Source organism: Clinocottus analis, unplaced genomic scaffold, assembly GCF_023055335.1.
Source record: "Clinocottus analis isolate CAN_PGR_092001 unplaced genomic scaffold, fCliAna1.0.p SCAF_9, whole genome shotgun sequence".
NCBI lineage: Eukaryota > Metazoa > Chordata > Actinopteri > Perciformes > Cottidae > Clinocottus > Clinocottus analis.
Genome location: NW_027176251.1, coordinates 2,952,317 through 2,968,721, shown reverse-complemented (window position 1 = coordinate 2,968,721; position 16,405 = coordinate 2,952,317). Strand labels below are relative to the sequence as shown.

Genomic DNA, 16,405 nt, shown 5'->3' with positions numbered 1-16,405 from the left:
TTAAAAGTGATTTTATTTTTCAAATTTCTTTTTACCAAGACTTTGCTGAACAAATACATACAATAAACACAAGTATTGGAATTAATTTGGGGTTCTTACGACGACTCAAACACAGGGAAAAGGAGGTCTGGAGCCTAAATTGGTTTCCACAGTTTTCAACGGGTTAAAGAAAAGTAGATCCATATCTCGAGCATCTGAAGAAATCTGATATTATTATGCCAGCCACATGTACCGACAGCCGTATTGTATCGATGTTATTGTGGACATCTTAATTGTACATGCTGACAGCATCTCCAATTGCCTCTTAAGTCCACCACAGCAGCTTCACAAATTCAAAGATCGTTGCGTTAATTCCTCCAAGGGGCGGCCAAAAGGAGAGGAACACAGAAGAAGAGATCACTGTAAGGCGTGAGTAACCCGTCCTAAAGGTCCTAACGTGTTGTGTGAAGACATTCCTGACACTAAAGCACACTACTACTATACTTCCACGAACATTTAGATAAGAGAAACATCAGCTTGGAAACAATCAGCAACCAACTATCGGTCTGGCCCGTTTACGAGCTAATTCTGAAGTAATGAAAAAGCTCAATCATTGTCCTTCAGACTGTTTTCATGCATGAACCAAAGACCGCTCCAACGCTGGTGTCACCGCGTCTCAAACTACAAACTTAAACCTTCCGATACCAAAGCGTTGTCCCGGTGCAAATATAATCCGGCAGTTTTGGACGCTGCTGTCTCAGTTTTTCACCCGCTCAAAGCTCTCGAGGTTCGTTTAATAATTTCCCGCAGATGATGAGAGGGGAGCCCAATTTCCATGAGAATGTCTTCAGCCTCATTACCCATGATAATGGTGTTGATAAGGGCGAGGGAAAGGGAGATGACATTTTGGCCAGGATTCACGGTCATTTGCATATAGCTCACAAAGGTCGTTTTTATTTGTTGGTCTGATGAATCAAACTGCCGCACTTGTCTGTCTTAAGTGTATTTAAATTTTATTTGTAGGTCCTTAAGAGACTCTTGTTGTCCGTGTCCAGCTATACATCACTTCTTCAATGAACTGGACTGTGTTTGCTTGAAGCCTCTTGAACCCTCTGCATTTTATTGGGTTTATTGATTCCTTGGTAAGTTAAATGTTTCAAAGCAGTCTGGAGAAAGCTTCACTTCTTTATGTGTCGCTTTCAGGCAGTGGAGTGTAGTCGCTTTGTTTCGAGGCTTCAGATATGCATTTACAGCTTCAGGCGCTGCAGTTTGCACGTTTCCATCCGGGGCCAGGTCTCACTGATGAGGTGAAGAATTGGTTTTTCCCAAAATCCTTCCTGCACAGTCGTAGCGAACGCTGAGAAGATCTCTCCTTTCACTTTTCTATCACTGCGGGTTCAGTGTCAGGGTGTTGTGATATACTGGAGTCAACGATAACCACGAGATTCATGAATAAAATATTGATATCATGTTCATAACAAACAAATTATATCATTATGCAAATGATCCCAACCCTGTTAAGGAGTTATAGACTCTCTTTTGAGAGAGAGAGAGAGAGAGAGAGAGAGAGAGAGAGAGAGAGAGAGAGAGAGAGAGAGAGTATATTGTCTTCATCAACTAATTTGGCTGCGAAATAAGTGCAAATATATTATAATGACAGCCCTAACTATGACTTTTCATATTCATTGCATATATTTACTTTTGTATGACTGTGACATTTTCATGAAATATTTATAAAAAAAAAAAACAGGTTAAGTGCAAATCTCTGCCAGGTGTGTCTGTGATTGAACGACGAGAACCCCGAATTATTTCACTCCCTGTCGAGACACAAATGGGCTGCAAGGCGTCGTAAAAAAAAACCCATTGAAATTCAAAAATATGAGCACTGTATGCAGGCAATTTGCTCGATGTCGTCGGAAAAGAGACGTCCTACAATATTAACAAAAATGTAATGATGGCATTATGAACTATTTGGCAGCATATCATGTCAAATAAAAGCCAACTCAGTCCAGAAACAAGCCGGCAGAAGCCAAATGGAGTCCCACAGCTCGTCCTCAAATGCTCTGGAGGAGACCACTGTGCACGTCTGGTCCAGGTCATTTCACCCAGAATTACGCAGCCATGCATAATATATCTGGTACTATTTGAACGGCACTCCCCTGGCTCCCACTTTCCTGAGAAAAAGAAACACGACACGACTTTCTCCAAGCATCTGAAAAGTTGCAGGTCGTTAAAACTTGTTTCAAACTGTCGGGCCACCAACAAAAGAAGTGTGAGGATATATCATACAAACACATCATGCCACATTCAATATTAACTCCTCTACAGATTCAGGAGCAGCCAAAAGTCCTGGTTAATAGCCACTAACGGTTTCCCCGCTACATAATTTACCCTCCATACAGCAGATCCAAAGGAAATTGCTTGGCTTGAGGACTTTGCATCCCCAAAATGAAATTCACAATCAAGGAGACAAGTGTACATCCAGGACGGTGATATTCCTCCCACCGTTCTTGAGCTTAAGTGGGAAAATGGTATTTGCTTTTCTTGAGAGCAAAAGTAAGAAGGCTGAGAGGGAGGCAGTCGCAGTAACTGATCATCCATCCCTCTCTTCCTCAGTGCATTTTCCTCGCCATTTAAGAAATCTCAATCGTGACACTTTCACAAGGACGCAGCAATAAAGGTGAACGTTTAACATTTTACGCCCACTCACAGGGTTATTGAAGAGGCCTCAAAAAAAATCAAGCATTCAAATTATTTTAATGATCCAACTCCTGCTGCTGCTACAATAAAAAAACTGATTTAGACACAGATGAAACATCTTCCTCTTTACTTTGAACGCAGACAAGAGCAGAATTTGTTTTAGTTATTAAACTAGCAACGCTGAGATTGTGAGTGAAACAAACAACATTCAAGAGCGTCGGTCTGCTGTTTGAATACGCAGCGACATCTGAAAGATTACCAGATGCGGTGATGGTATTCTCGGAAGTCGTTTTTTAAGCGTCACAAGCTTTTAAGACGACGAGACAGTGGGCGAGGAACAAGGGGGAAGAAAGTTTGGATCCTGACTAAAGTTTAAAGGCAGCAGATAGTCTAAATTGAAAAGTTTCACGGGGATATAACATTTCCTTGCCGCAGGTCGACATGACACCGCTGCTTTTAAGATGGACATTACAGAGGCAGAGAAAAAAAGTCTCAACTGAAATTGCAGGGTTCAAACTTGTAGACTTTTACCCCGTGAGCACCTGATGTTCGGTCTTTTTCACAAGCTGAAAGAAAGTCCTCTTCTCTTTCCAAATGTACAGCAGACTCAAAGTCGATGCCGCATGTCTCAACGATCTTTACCGTGTGTCCAAGGCTGCGTATAGACGGGCACAAGCCATGACTGAAAGATGACACAGCTCGCTATATACTTCATGAAACATGTGACTGCGACCATTTAGGGACAATTTACAGAGTAATAATGCCCACATTGGTTACTTTGAGCTCACAGTCAAACCCTTAAAGCTGAGATGTTGTAATGGTGTTTTGTTTCACTTCAGCCATGCTAGGAGCACAACTGGAGAGAGTCGAAATTCTCATTTACGGGTTTTTGTTTGCTGGTGATTAACAACAGCATGTTGACACGCTAAGCTGAAATGGTAAACATTAGACCTGCTTCACATCGGGGCGAATTGTCATTGCTGTCATGCTAGTATTATGGTGTTAGCATGTTGATGTTAGCATGTTGATGCTCGCTTGTTGGTGTGAGCATGTTGATGTTAGCATGTTGGTGTTAGCATGTTGGTGTTCACATGTTGGTGTGAGCATGTTGATGTTAGCATGTTGGTGTTTGCTTGTTGGTGTTAGCATGTTGGTGTTCACATGTTGGTGTTAGCTTGTTGGTGTTAGCATGTTGATGTTCACTTGTTGGTGTTAGCATGTTGATGTTCACTTGTTGGTGTTAGCATGTTGGTATGAGCATGTTGATGCTAGCATGTTGGTGTTAGCATGTTGATGTTCACTTGTTGGTGTTAGCATGTTGATGTTTGCTTATTGGTGTTAACATGTTGGTGTTCGCTTGTTGGTGTTAGCATGTTGGTGTTCACATGTTGATGTTAGCATGTTGGTGTTCGCTTGTTAGTGTTAGCATGTTGGTGTTTGCTTGTTGGTGTGAGCATGTTGATGTTAGCATGTTGGTGTTCACATGTTGATGTTAGCATGTTGGTGTTCACATGTTGGTGTTCGCATGTTGGTATTCGCATGTTTATATTCGTATGTTGGTGTTAGCATGCATGTTAGCACTAACCAGAAGTACAACTTCACAATGCCACGAGTATTTTATAAAATTGTAAAATATGGGTTTAATTTATTTGACTTTATTTAACAAACAAAAATACACATGAATAATCTACTATAGACACCATTGTTCTTAAAAGAGTGTACATTTAAGAACATATGTCCAACCCCAACTTCATACTGTTCAAATCCCATTTATAGTTAAACTGTTTCGTGCTTTTAATCGCCTGACTGGTTATGTTACGTCAGGGAAACTGCATGCCTACCAACACTCATGTATTTCCATTTATAGAGCGGCTGCATGCAGCAACAACGGGAGGCTGCGAGGTTACGACTCATAACACTACAGAGAAACATTTCCGAAGAAGACCTCCGAGTAAACCATGCAATAAGCTTTCAGGAATACATTATGAGCTGTACAAGCCACATGATTACAAGAGTTATAAATATATTCAAAGATTCAGTGTCTCGTCTGTGTGTGACTTCAATCGTAGACTTTCTAATGTTGAGAAATACCAGCAATGTGTGTTTTCATCTGACAGAGACGTAATTATGTCCAAATGTTCTGCCGTGCAGTGAAATAAATGAACCCTGACTGACTGATTGATTGACGCCTGTACGTATGGGACTGCCAGTGATGGATCGACTGTGTTCTCAGGAGAAAGACTGCAACATCCACGTTGAGTTTACATCAGTGTCTTTGATCTACTTGACACGCCGCGTGTGTACTGAATAGATTTTTAAGATTTTTCAGGGAGAAAGAAAAGACACCAAAATGTCAATGTCACATGAAAGCAGTGCGATAGGCTTTTTTTTTCTTCTTTTCTGTAGCATCTGAACATTTTACATAATATGACTAAGTATAGCTTATAGTAATATAATTGCCACAATAATTATTGAGATATATGATGGAGTCAAACTGCATCTGCGTACATGGATATTTATCTGGAGTCACAATTATGATTTGGTTTTGTCTCTTTTCTTCTATAACTGGTTGTAAATGAAAGTTTATGGTCTTCTAAATGTCACCTCTCATGCAGTGAACACATCAGATCGATCGCCCCCGAGCTACAAAGTCCAACATTGACATAAAATGTCGTGTTGTGTAGTCACTGTTGGAAAAGATAACAAGGCGAAGGCTAGGAAGACTAACAATAAAAAACCTTCGCTCCAAATCAATTTACTTTTAGTGAAATTTAAAGTGATCTCATTAATTATGTAATAAATTGCATGCATTGTTTCCATTGTTTGAGAGTGTTATTCATGAAGAGTGTGACTGCGTCAGCAGCTTTTATATTCTCACATCTCTTCTCTTCCCACCAACTGTTGGGGACGGGGAGGTCGCAGAGCAGAGCAGCTGCCGCTTAGTGAACAACACGGAGAATTATGTTACAGAATCCATTAACAAATTAGAAATGTCTCTCTTGGACTTGCTTGTGCTTTTGTTTTTGTTTTTTTCCAAGGTGAAGTCCCAGCAAATGGAGGGAAATTAGCATTACGGCTATACATTTTTATATGTGTAGCTGTTAAGTTGAATTCTAGGATACATTTTTCTGTTTATTTTTATAATCCAGGACGAGAGAGGGATGGTGCTTTTAAAACCAATGCACCAGGGTGGAAGAACAGCCTGCGCCGATGCTTCCTGGGTTGTGCACAAACATCAACAGAGGACTTACAGTATAATGCTGGAAATGATGCAGAAAAAGTAGATGAATGTGGTTTCAGCTGACATGAAACCAGATGGTGGATCCTCAGCCAGAGGGCGGTCAGGAAGCTTTTCCTTTTGCACAGACCATATTTCTCACATTACCATCCCATTTTTATATTTATATACCGAATGTACTGCACGCCATCCAATCTCTTCCCACAGAGTTGATGGAGCAGGATTTTCACGTCGCTCAACGCACGAACATATTTTCTCACAGGTATCGGAAATTCAGTGTCGTTCAGAGAAAAGGTTTGTTTTGTCAGCATCACTTCACCAGCTGGACTGTCACTAACAAGCAAGCGTTTGATTTATTTGCGGTTGGTAACCTGAAGAGAGAAGAGCTGAATTGTGGGAACTGACGCTGGCTGCGTTTTGAGTTATGGTAAATTATTGCCATCTACTGTATGTTTCCAGCGGTGCAACAGAAACTCTTCCAACTACTGCTGCTGCAAAAAAAAACATATTTCTTTGAACGAACATTCCTCTGTGACATGAATGCAATGTGAAATATTTGTAATGTTCAAGGAAAATAGAGCCTGAACTGTTTTAAATGTTGATCAGAGTGCACCAAATGGTGGGAGCAGTACGGAGATCAGAGGCCTGTTGTCGTTTCCTCACACCGGCGGGTGGAGGAAGCAGGTCGGGGGTCGACTTCTCAGGACAAAGATCTCGTCTCTGATGTCTCTCTCTTACTTCACTGTGGCTCAGAGGTGCGACTCCCATCACGTTATAAGTGAGGTGGTGACTTTTGTGTCACAGTAGCCGCTACAGACTTTTCCTTCTTGAGAGAAATAAACGGAGAAAGACAACTTTAAATCAGAGACTTCATTCCTCAAACTAAGAAAATCTTCCATCCAATGAATTACACCATTTTTTTCTCATATTAATTAAAATGGCAATTTGTATCTCTATTGGAATATTATATTATTGTAGTTATAACACAATGCTGCGTTTTTATTTATTTAATCAGTTCAGTTTGTCCTGCAGAGTTTATTAAAATAATATTAAACTAGATACTGATGAGAATTTATAGAACTACATGAAAACCATATCATGATGAAAATATAATAAGAAGTCTTGCCATAAGACATTGATGATGAGGAGGAGGATGAAGACAACGACACTGAGTAAGACTGATTGTCAATTTATGTTTTTTATTAAATGTGAGTTTAAAAAGCCGTCATACGGATGATTTATGCATTTTAACAGCTGTAGCATATTAACCGGATCATTTCTCAATGGCGACAGCACCGTGATCATTATTGTTAACAGTCATCAAACTGATGTTCAGTCTTCAATTCCACAAAAAAAAAATCAAACTCAGATTATTAGCACATGCTTACAAATCTAAAAAAAAAGTCAAGTAAAAATTATTAGAACACCGTTATCTGTTCAAACCACTAGCTGCAGTAATTTAAAACCCCTCCCATGATAGAAAATAATGCAGTTTGAAATGCTCAGAGAATAAAAATCATCTGAGAGACATCAGCAGAACTGAAATTGAGAAAAAATAACAACAAGTATTAAAAAAAACGACACAAACAACAACAAAAAAAGAGTTATTAAAAACAAAGACCAGTGAAAAACACAACATACCTTCCAGCGGTTACCACACTCATTGCACAGAACAAATGTGGTCATCGGCTCATCAGCACTGCGTGTCTGCACCTAAAACACACACACACACACACACACACACACACAATACAATACACAATATAACAAGCAACGTGGAGAAGCACTGAATGAAAAAGAACCACAATGCTTCACTTCTCATGGCTTCAGGAGTATTTCCTGCGCTCTGAAGGGCTTCAGATCTCAACATTACAGACGACTGACTAGTCCTCCACTTCTTTGATACAACACATATAAAAAACAGCTGTGCTATCATCGCAGCGGGTTTTCCTACCACAACCCTGGAGTTTGCATGAAATGTTTTGCTTTTGCACTCAGACAAATGAGGAGATAACGACGGCTGTATCCATCGGCTTCTCTTGGCTGCACATACATTCAAAATGTCTTCTATTAAAAGCAACGCGCTCCAACATCTTTCTGCCACTTTCTTGCCGTCTGTCATTGGCTGAACACAACCCTTCTTCCTCATTCTTTGTATAATTGAATGAATTGAATGAATGAACACGCCACATCAACCCTAAGTCGAATAAAATACACACACACACACACACACACACACTACTCCACGCCTGTGTAAGACGAGGATGTTAACTGTACAACATAGCAAGGGGTGCATGTGAAAGTACTTTTATCTTTGTTTGTGCAGTAGGTTTATGTTTGTTTGTGTGTCTCTGCGTGCGTTTACCTGATTGTAAGTGCAGTTGCTCTTCTTGCACTTCTCGCACCGCAGCAGGTCGGTGCTGGTGCCACCCGTTTTGGCCATTTGGTGCTCCCTAATGGCCTCCAGGGTGAGAACGTTCCTCAGCTGTTTCAGCTCGTCGCTGGCCATCTCCTGCGTGAAAAAAAACAACAAAATGTGAGGAGGTGGAGCAGAGGGACGAAGGAGAGGGACACGACAGTGAACCTGGGCGTCGGGAGAGACGTTCCCAGCTGGCGTGGCGCGCTGCTGCAGGCGTCTGTACCTCAGCAGACATGCTGGCGATGCGGCTCAAGTCGATGTTTCCCGCGAGGACGTTTCGGCGGAGCCCCGGGTTCTTCGGGTCCTTCAGGTTGCTGATGCGGCTGCGGACTCTGTTTTTATATTTCATATCTGTGGCCTTCGTCTCCTGGTAGATATGTGCGACTGCGCAGTCAAGGTAGATCTGATCAGAGTCATCGCTGAATCAACGTATTAGTCAAACCAACCGAAGCAAGAAGAAGCTCAATTCAACAGGATATGATCTTCAATCTCTGCAGCCATGCTGTCACAGTTTGTCGCGAAGTCCTTGAAGTCGTCTGCGGACACCAGAAAGAGAAGTCAACGTTTGTCGATATGTTGAGAGCACATCAGCTGGCGGTAATAAAGTGTCGTCTCAGCCTCACTGTCCGTGCGCAGGGCGGCTGCCAGCAGGTCAATGCACTTGTCTCTGACCGAATCCCCGGTGGCGAGGTGAGGAGGCAGTGGACCCCCCGCAGAGCTGAAGCTGGGGGACATGGGGCTGGTCGGGGTGGTGGGAGTTTTAGGGGTGTCGGCTTTGCTCTTTCTGCAGGAAAAGGACACATGAAAGCAGAACAGAGAGTGTGTGTGTGTGTGTGTGTGTGTGTGTGTGTGTGTGTGTGTGTGTGTGTGTGTGTGTGTGAAGCCTCACATGCTTTTGACCTGACCTTTTGAATCCCATTCATCACTGTTCAAGCAGTCATTGTTTGTCCATTTAGGGAAAGCGGAACACAGCTCATGAAGTTGACTTTATAAAAAAGGCTGACATGTGAGCAGAGCATCCAGCGGGCAACAGCATCGATTCCAACCTGTGCTTTTGGCCACTTGGAAAACAAGGCTGGTGAGAGTCTCGACGGCTGCGAAACCCCCCAAAAAAACTAATTCAAAGAAGCTAAAATAAGCTGAATGGGATGTTTCTCTGCAAACAGCCACATGAAGTACATTAGCACTCATACATTCAGACTTTTAAAAAGGCTCGATTACATTTGAAATGAACGTGAGTATCATCTGCATACATTACAACGAACACACAGATCGTAATACCTGTCGATGCTGTCAGTCGAGGGCTTCCTCTGTGGAGGTCCAGGCTGAGAAGTCTTGGATCCTTGAGACTCTCTCCTATGATATAAAAGTCAATGACGTCATCTTTACACTTTCCTTTGAAACAAACCTGTGAAACTTTGTAGACAAGAAATGCATTTACCTTTCAGCCGTCAGCTTCTTTGCTGGTGGCGAGCTGCTTTTCTTCGAGTCACTGGATTCCCGTCTACAGGAAATAATGAGAAACCTTCCCTGAATCTGGTTTTATTGGCAATGTTTATTTCTGTTTCCAAGTCCTACCTGTCAGGTTTGGAGTCGGTTGATGGACGTTTCACAGGCAGGCCAGGCCTGGAGTCGCAGGACTCCTTCCTGCGACAAAAAAGACACAAAGAGCCGACTCACTGGCGGAAACAAAACACACACTTTGTGCCGGACACGAAGCGGCGAGGATTCAGATGCAGTGGAGTTCATTTCCCTCGTCCTGCACACCTGTGTTTTTCCTTTTTGACGTCCGAACTGGGCTTTTTGAGATGTGGCGCTTTAGAGTCGGATGAATCTTTCCTGACAAGAAGAAACATTTGTTTGATTCTCAAACTAATCTGCTGACAGACGGCACGAGTACAAAAAAGGTAACTCGGCAACTAGATGGACAACCGACACGTTTAACAAACATTTCCACACTGATGACTGGCCAACCTTTCACTCTTGGCTTCATCCGAGTGTTTTTTAGGCACTTTGCTATCCGATGAGTCCTTCCTGCAAAAAGAAACCATTAAAATATCTCCATCTAGACTTTTTACTCTTTATACTGCAAGTAAAAATGTGATTGATTTCCTAATACATCAGGATATTTAAGCAATGGGAGAATAATAGCACAATTAGGGAAATTATAAAACCTTTGACATTCTGCAAAGCGACTCGTTTTACGGTCAACGCTGTTCAATAAACAAGCTTCATCGCTGATTCACTGCCCGTAAAAGGACTACACACTAGCTCACAGTCATGTATCGAGTCGATATTCTGTGTAAAATTAGCGAGAAACGGAGATTGCGGTCCGAGGTTGCTGCTCCTCGTCACAAAACGGTCGAGTCATATTTTAAGGATGAACGCGAGGCCGAATCCTGAACAGATCCCGGACCTGTCTCTCTTCACGGGATCTGACGTCTTCTTCTGCGCAGGAGGTTTAGAGTCCGACACCTCCTTCCTGCCGTGACAAACAACACAAGGATTCAATGCAGAGTAGAAAACTCCAAATTTAAAAACACGCTACTTTTTTTCTCCCAGAAGAATCATTGCAGAAACTTCAAAAAAGGGGGCAGGACTACATGCGGCCTGTAACGAGAACTCAGCTGATCCCGACCTATCCTTCTTCCCGTCCAGAGAGGGACGCTTCAGGGGAGGAAGTGGGGGGTGGAGGTGGAGAGGAAGTGGAGGAAGGGGATCGTTTGGGTCCGCGGGCTTTTTTCTAAACGAGAAAACACCTTTGAGCTGATCTGAGTCGCCCCATGATGCAGACGGTATTAACGGCGGGCGATGCAGTGGGTGTGCGGACCCTGACCTGGGCGGAGGAGGATGAAGGTGAAGAGGGAGAGGAGCGAATGGGGCGTTTGGGTCCGGTGGAACTTTCCTGATGTGAAAAATCAACAGATTTGCTTTTGAGTTTCCATCGAAAAATGGTGTGGGCACTGAACTCACTCAAAACTCAAAACATGCACCGGCGCACGCCCGACCTCTCTTTCTTCACTTCCAGTGAAGGTCGCCGAGCCGGCGGAGAGGCGGGTGAAGGAAGCTGAGGACGAGGATGTCGGGAGGAAGAGTCTTTGCTGTCCTTCCTGAACAGATGCCACAAGAGCACACACACACACACACACAGATGAGAGCGGTGCAACTCCAAAAAGGACACACCTGACCCGTGACAGCATGCACCGTGCACCGCCGCCTGCGAGAGGCCATGCGTCTGGGCGTGAAACCGGAGGAAGGAAAAAAAACAAAAAAAAACGGTGCGTGTGAGTGACTCACGAACGGTTAAGTCATGCAGTGGCACTCCAGCGCGTCATGCTCTGGCAGCTCGGGGCGACGAGCGTCCTGACCTGTCTTTCTTCAGGTCCGCGGGGGGGCGTTTGATCGGGAGAGGAGGCCGGGGACGCCGAGCGGGTCGAGGGGGAGAAGGGAAGCGGGTGGGGTAAAGCACGCTGCCGTCCATCACTCCCCTCCTGAAAGAAAATCGTCCAATCTTCAAGCTCCGCCGGCATGTTTGGTTCTTTCTGGTGCGTTGCACCACCATCCCTCTCTCACCTTTCAAACATGGGCTTGGGAGCGGCGGGTTTCTCTCTCCAGGGTTCACTCTGAGGCCTCTCCCACTGTGGCGAGCTTATCGGCCTCTGACGTCTGTTCTCCTCTCGGTGTTTGTCCTTCGTGGCGTCTGCGCAGCTCGGCCTCTTGGGCTCCTCGGGGTGGTTTTCCTCGTGTCTCTCCTTCGGTTCTCCCGACCGCCTCGCTCTCTTCGGTTCTGGCTTGCACCTCTCGCTCTGCAGGTCTCGCGTATGCTTCTGTTTCTTGTTATCCGTTACCGGCGGAGCGTCCTCTGCTTTTCCTTCTTCTCTGCGTTCTTCCAAATGCTTCTCTTTTCTGATTTCTTGGGGATGCTTCTCCTTTCGGGGCTCCTCCGGCTGCCTCCCTTTGTGTTGTTCACCGGGTTTGTCTTTCATGTTTTTGTCGGGGGGTTTCTTGTCGGGATCCGAGTCGTGTTTCGGTTTGACGTCGAGTCTTCTGTGACTAACAGAAACAAAGAAAGTAGCATCTTTACCTCTGGTCCAGAGCCTGCACACATCGACCAGCTTCACTTATGTCAGGTTCGTTGTTGTCGTGCAACTTAGTCCCCTTGTGGACAGGAATAAATACAGACCGACTGGCCCTCTGATGAGCTAGCAGGGTCTCAGAAAGGACATCTTACGTTGTCCATCACTGCACATCAACGAGGGGTGGGAATCACCAGAGGTCCCACGATACGATATTATCACGATATTGTGATATATTGAGTATTGCGATATATTGCGATTTATTAGCTTTTTTTCAACCGCAAAGGAAAACTTTGTCAACAGAAAATAAATTGATTTTCAAAAACGTTTATAGTTGATTAAATAAAAGATGGATAGTTGGCTTCCGTGTATCGATACAATATCGTTATACAAAACATCGCGATACTATGCTGTATCCATTTTTTCCCCCCCACCTCCAACCTCTACTGAAAATAAGGAAATTGCGTGACCGGTGAACGGCACAGGAAGTCGTCCACCCCACCGCCCCCACAGGGATGAATTCAGTCCGAAAGGGTCGGTAGAAAAGAATTAAGTGATTCAGATGAACACGTCACGAAAAAAAGCTTCTTTAGAAATGTCTTATATTTGCACACGCAACCATGTCAACCTTGGAAAACAAGCAAATCACAGCCTCAGCAACAGGAGCGAGCGTCATCTCTCAAGGTGCAGATGGAAGCGCTCGATGGTGTGTCACGAGAAAATCTGAAACGGAATGAAGCGTTCTGTTCACGCTTCATTTGGATTCTTTTGAGTTATGATCATAAAGCACTGTCCTTGGTGCTGAATGTTGCCTCCGAACACTTGGATGACGTGAATCCACTTACAGCTGTCAGCGGGGGAGAAAACTGTTCTGGGAAAACAGAGCGATTCAGAAGCGTCCTTGGCAAAGTAAAACAAACAAATGCCGAGACTCGGCCGCTGCAGCGCGACTCCCAACACTTTCTGTCAGCGCAGTACTTTTTGACGGAGCTGCTAAGCTGCTTTTTAAGACATGTATACACATGCGTGCAGTAGCTATTTGCTCTCACTGTGATAATGTGTAAACATCAACAAATAATGAAGGTCTAGTGTGTATAAAAAAACATTTCACTGCACGTCTGCACTTCCATTCAGTCAGTTTAGATCACACTGGGTCCCACTCAACATTTTATCTGGCACGTTCACGTGATAGTCTTCTGCGTCTGTGTTGAACAGCATGTTAGCTGTTCCTGAGTTTCTGTGCAGCTGCTGTGACACCACTGACCTGCCATGTGTCTCAGAGGGGGAGCTGCGTGGGGACACTGCTGTTTTGTTGGAGTCCGAACCGTTGTTCACGTCAGCTGGTTTCTCAGAGTCTGGAGTGTGTGTGTGTGTGTGTGTGTGTAGGGGAGAGGGGTGAGAGGGGTCAGTAAATCATTCAGTGCATTGATGTGTTTAAGGCACAAACAGTAAATCATGTGCAAAAAGGCGAGTACCCAAAAGTCTTTTCCATTCCTTAATGAGGAGCTTCGCCAAGGAAATAACTTCCTCGTCGCTGGAGTGCTTCCTGATGCCGTTCACAGACATGCCGATTCTTGTTTCCTTCAACAAACACACACACACACACACGTGAGTGTACATTGCAATCCCTAATAATCATGCGGATTTTGCATTTGGTATGTTAATGTAGGACTAACAGTTGAAAAAGCAATAGTAACACAGTACTCTGAGATATATATATATATATATATATATATATATATATATATATATATATATATATATATATATATATATATATGCAACAATACACTGGAGCCTACCTGGAGAAGTTTGAGAGTCATATTGAAACTTTTCAGTTCCCTCAGCAGGTCCATGGTGCCCTCCTGCACACACATGATCAACATTGAACTTAGCTTGAAACTATAAATCTCAACAACGACAAATATTGTTTGTTTAGAAACATGACCATGTCCAAAGCAGCTGGAATTCCATGCAAATGTAAACATAAAAAAAACACACTTTTCGATAAGCAGTAGAAGTTTCTCTTCTGTATTTAGGTTTCCATGAACATTTGAGACAAACGTACACTGATTCCATGAATTAAAATATACACATATGACATTATTACAACATGCATTGAGCATGTGTGTCCCCATTTGTGCTATTATTAGAGTTTTAACAGAGTTTATTGACTACTATATGGTCGTTTACAGGAGCCATTCTTCATGCAAGGGCGCCTCTACACACACACACACACACACTCACACACACACACACACACACACACACACAAACACACACGACCTTGCACACAGGCCGCGTTGTTTACTTTCTGTTGCATGAATCACTGTTCAAAACGACAAACAGCAGAAAGTTTACGCCACAAAGTTGCCGACATGAGGGCAACACTTGGCTCACTTTGCGCCGCGCACTGAAACGTCCTTGCGAGTGCAAAGTGCGCCAACCGGCCGCACGCACACACGCACACACGCACACACACACACACACACACACACACACACACACACACACACACACACACACACACACACACACACACACACACACACACACACACACACCTGTTGAACATTTGTTACGCTCACGCTCATATTACACATGTGCACACTTTTGCAGATGCGCCGATTCAAACTGATCGTCGCACGTAAATCTGGAGTAAAATACATGAATCTTTCCAGGAGGACGGGACCGTCCCGCGGCCCTTCTGCACCGCACGAGGCGGCTCGGACCGCGCGCCACCTTTGGGTGTCAAAGTATGGACTCACCGTGTTATTTCGAGACACCATCTTGTCCAGTGTTTTAGCAATCCGAATGAGCTCTTCCTCCCGCGTCATCGCTGCATTTATTCGACTGAACACGAATCGACGATATCGATCAAGCGTTTCTTATTTGACAAAAAGAAAGAAAAACACGTGAAATGAGGTCAACAGAAGTTTGGAGCCGCTGCAGGTCGGACTTTACGCACAGCGCACGCTCCATTCAGCCCAGAGGCGTGTCCTGCTGCTGCAGGATCCCAGCTGACCTGCGCCACACATGACAACAACTAAATATAGACGCTGAAATGCACAGAACAAATGTCTGGTTCTCGAGGGGAACGGGAGGGGGGGGGGACGTTTAAAGTTATTTCTAAAGAAACAAACTCTTTGAATACAGTCATTTGTACGCGTGATCTCCCTCTGGCTCCATATTATGTCTACAATGTGTTTTGGCTGCATTGTGTCTCCATGTTTTGTTGATACGGTGCCAGCTGCTGCGCTGTGAGAGTTCGGCTTGACATTGGATCACAGTGTGCTGCTGCAGGTGTGTTATTCTCACACCAGGGAGTAAAGATCAATCCAAGATGGTGGAGCCATCGGCGTTAATGTTGCAGGGGGTTAGTGTACATGAGGCAAAGCTTTTTAAAGAGTGTGCCTGCTGGGACTGTTATTTCAGTTTTGAGTTGTTTGCCACCAGAGGGTGCTGGGATGTCAGTCTTTTCCCTCACACAACTTCACAACTTCACGGCCCCAGTGATGAGAATCCACTGTTTGTTTTTTTTCTGCACAAAGTATCGTGTTTACTTTAGGTTAAAAGCTGTTTCAAATAGTAACTCATAGTTTCTTCATCTTTTCACTTACATTTGTATTCATTCGATGTATTAACATTACACATAAATACAAAAATGAGGTTTGTCAGATAATAATAAAGTAAAAAAACAAAACGCTTGAGCCACGTTTTTAGTACTATCTTCCAAAAAGGCCACACATTAGAGCACTCCCACCAGTATTATCCTGCTTTAAGTCCATTTTATGCTGTTTCAGAGGTGTAAAATAATATCTATGCACAATTTTGCAGTGAGTTAACTTGCTTCTTGCATCCCTCGTAGCTCAGCCGACATTACTTCTCGCGATGCATCTTCCCTAATCTCAATGTCAGGATCTTTTTGCCATGTTACACAATAATACATGTTAACATGTAGTGTTACATCATGCCTGGTGAGACTGTTGGGCC

The 16,405-nt window shown here is 43.8% G+C and overlaps 1 protein-coding gene across 3 annotated transcripts; it reads right to left on the bottom strand.

Moving 5' to 3' along the window:
* Positions 1 to 7,107: 7,107 nt before the first annotated feature.
* tcea3 (transcription elongation factor A (SII), 3) lies at positions 7,108 to 15,379 on the bottom strand. Of its 3 annotated transcripts, XM_068570606.1 has the most exons (21): positions 15,181 to 15,379; positions 14,215 to 14,277; positions 13,888 to 13,993; positions 13,677 to 13,767; positions 11,910 to 12,389; positions 11,705 to 11,827; positions 11,345 to 11,446; positions 11,173 to 11,241; positions 10,975 to 11,079; positions 10,753 to 10,818; positions 10,311 to 10,370; positions 10,104 to 10,175; positions 9,915 to 9,983; positions 9,778 to 9,840; positions 9,618 to 9,692; positions 8,960 to 9,120; positions 8,817 to 8,872; positions 8,560 to 8,715; positions 8,283 to 8,429; positions 7,559 to 7,630; positions 7,108 to 7,456 (listed from the first exon to the last, which is right to left on the bottom strand). In XM_068570606.1, the coding sequence occupies exons 1-21, from the start codon at positions 15,247 to 15,249 to the stop codon at positions 7,448 to 7,450; spliced, it is 2,214 nt and encodes a 737-aa protein (XP_068426707.1). In that variant the 5' UTR covers positions 15,250 to 15,379; the 3' UTR covers positions 7,108 to 7,447. The 3 variants fall into 3 exon arrangements, with proteins under 3 accessions (XP_068426707.1, XP_068426705.1, XP_068426706.1); XM_068570604.1 differs by having other exon boundaries at positions 10,975 to 11,241; XM_068570605.1 differs by having other exon boundaries at positions 10,975 to 11,241; positions 11,705 to 11,824.
* Positions 15,380 to 16,405: the final 1,026 nt, after the last annotated feature.

Bases quoted from the DNA above. Each gene is read 5' to 3' on its own strand.
- tcea3 (XM_068570604.1), bottom strand. From the start codon at position 15,249: ATGACGCGGGAGGAAGAGCTCATTCGGATTGCTAAAACACTGGACAAG. The intron at 12,390-13,676 runs GTCAGTGGTGTC...TGTTTCTGTTAG, and splicing joins CCCTCTGAGACACATGGCAG to TCACAGAAGACTCGACGTCA. The intron at 9,841-9,914 runs GTAGGACTTGGA...TATTTCCTGTAG, and splicing joins ACCGACTCCAAACCTGACAG to ACGGGAATCCAGTGACTCGA.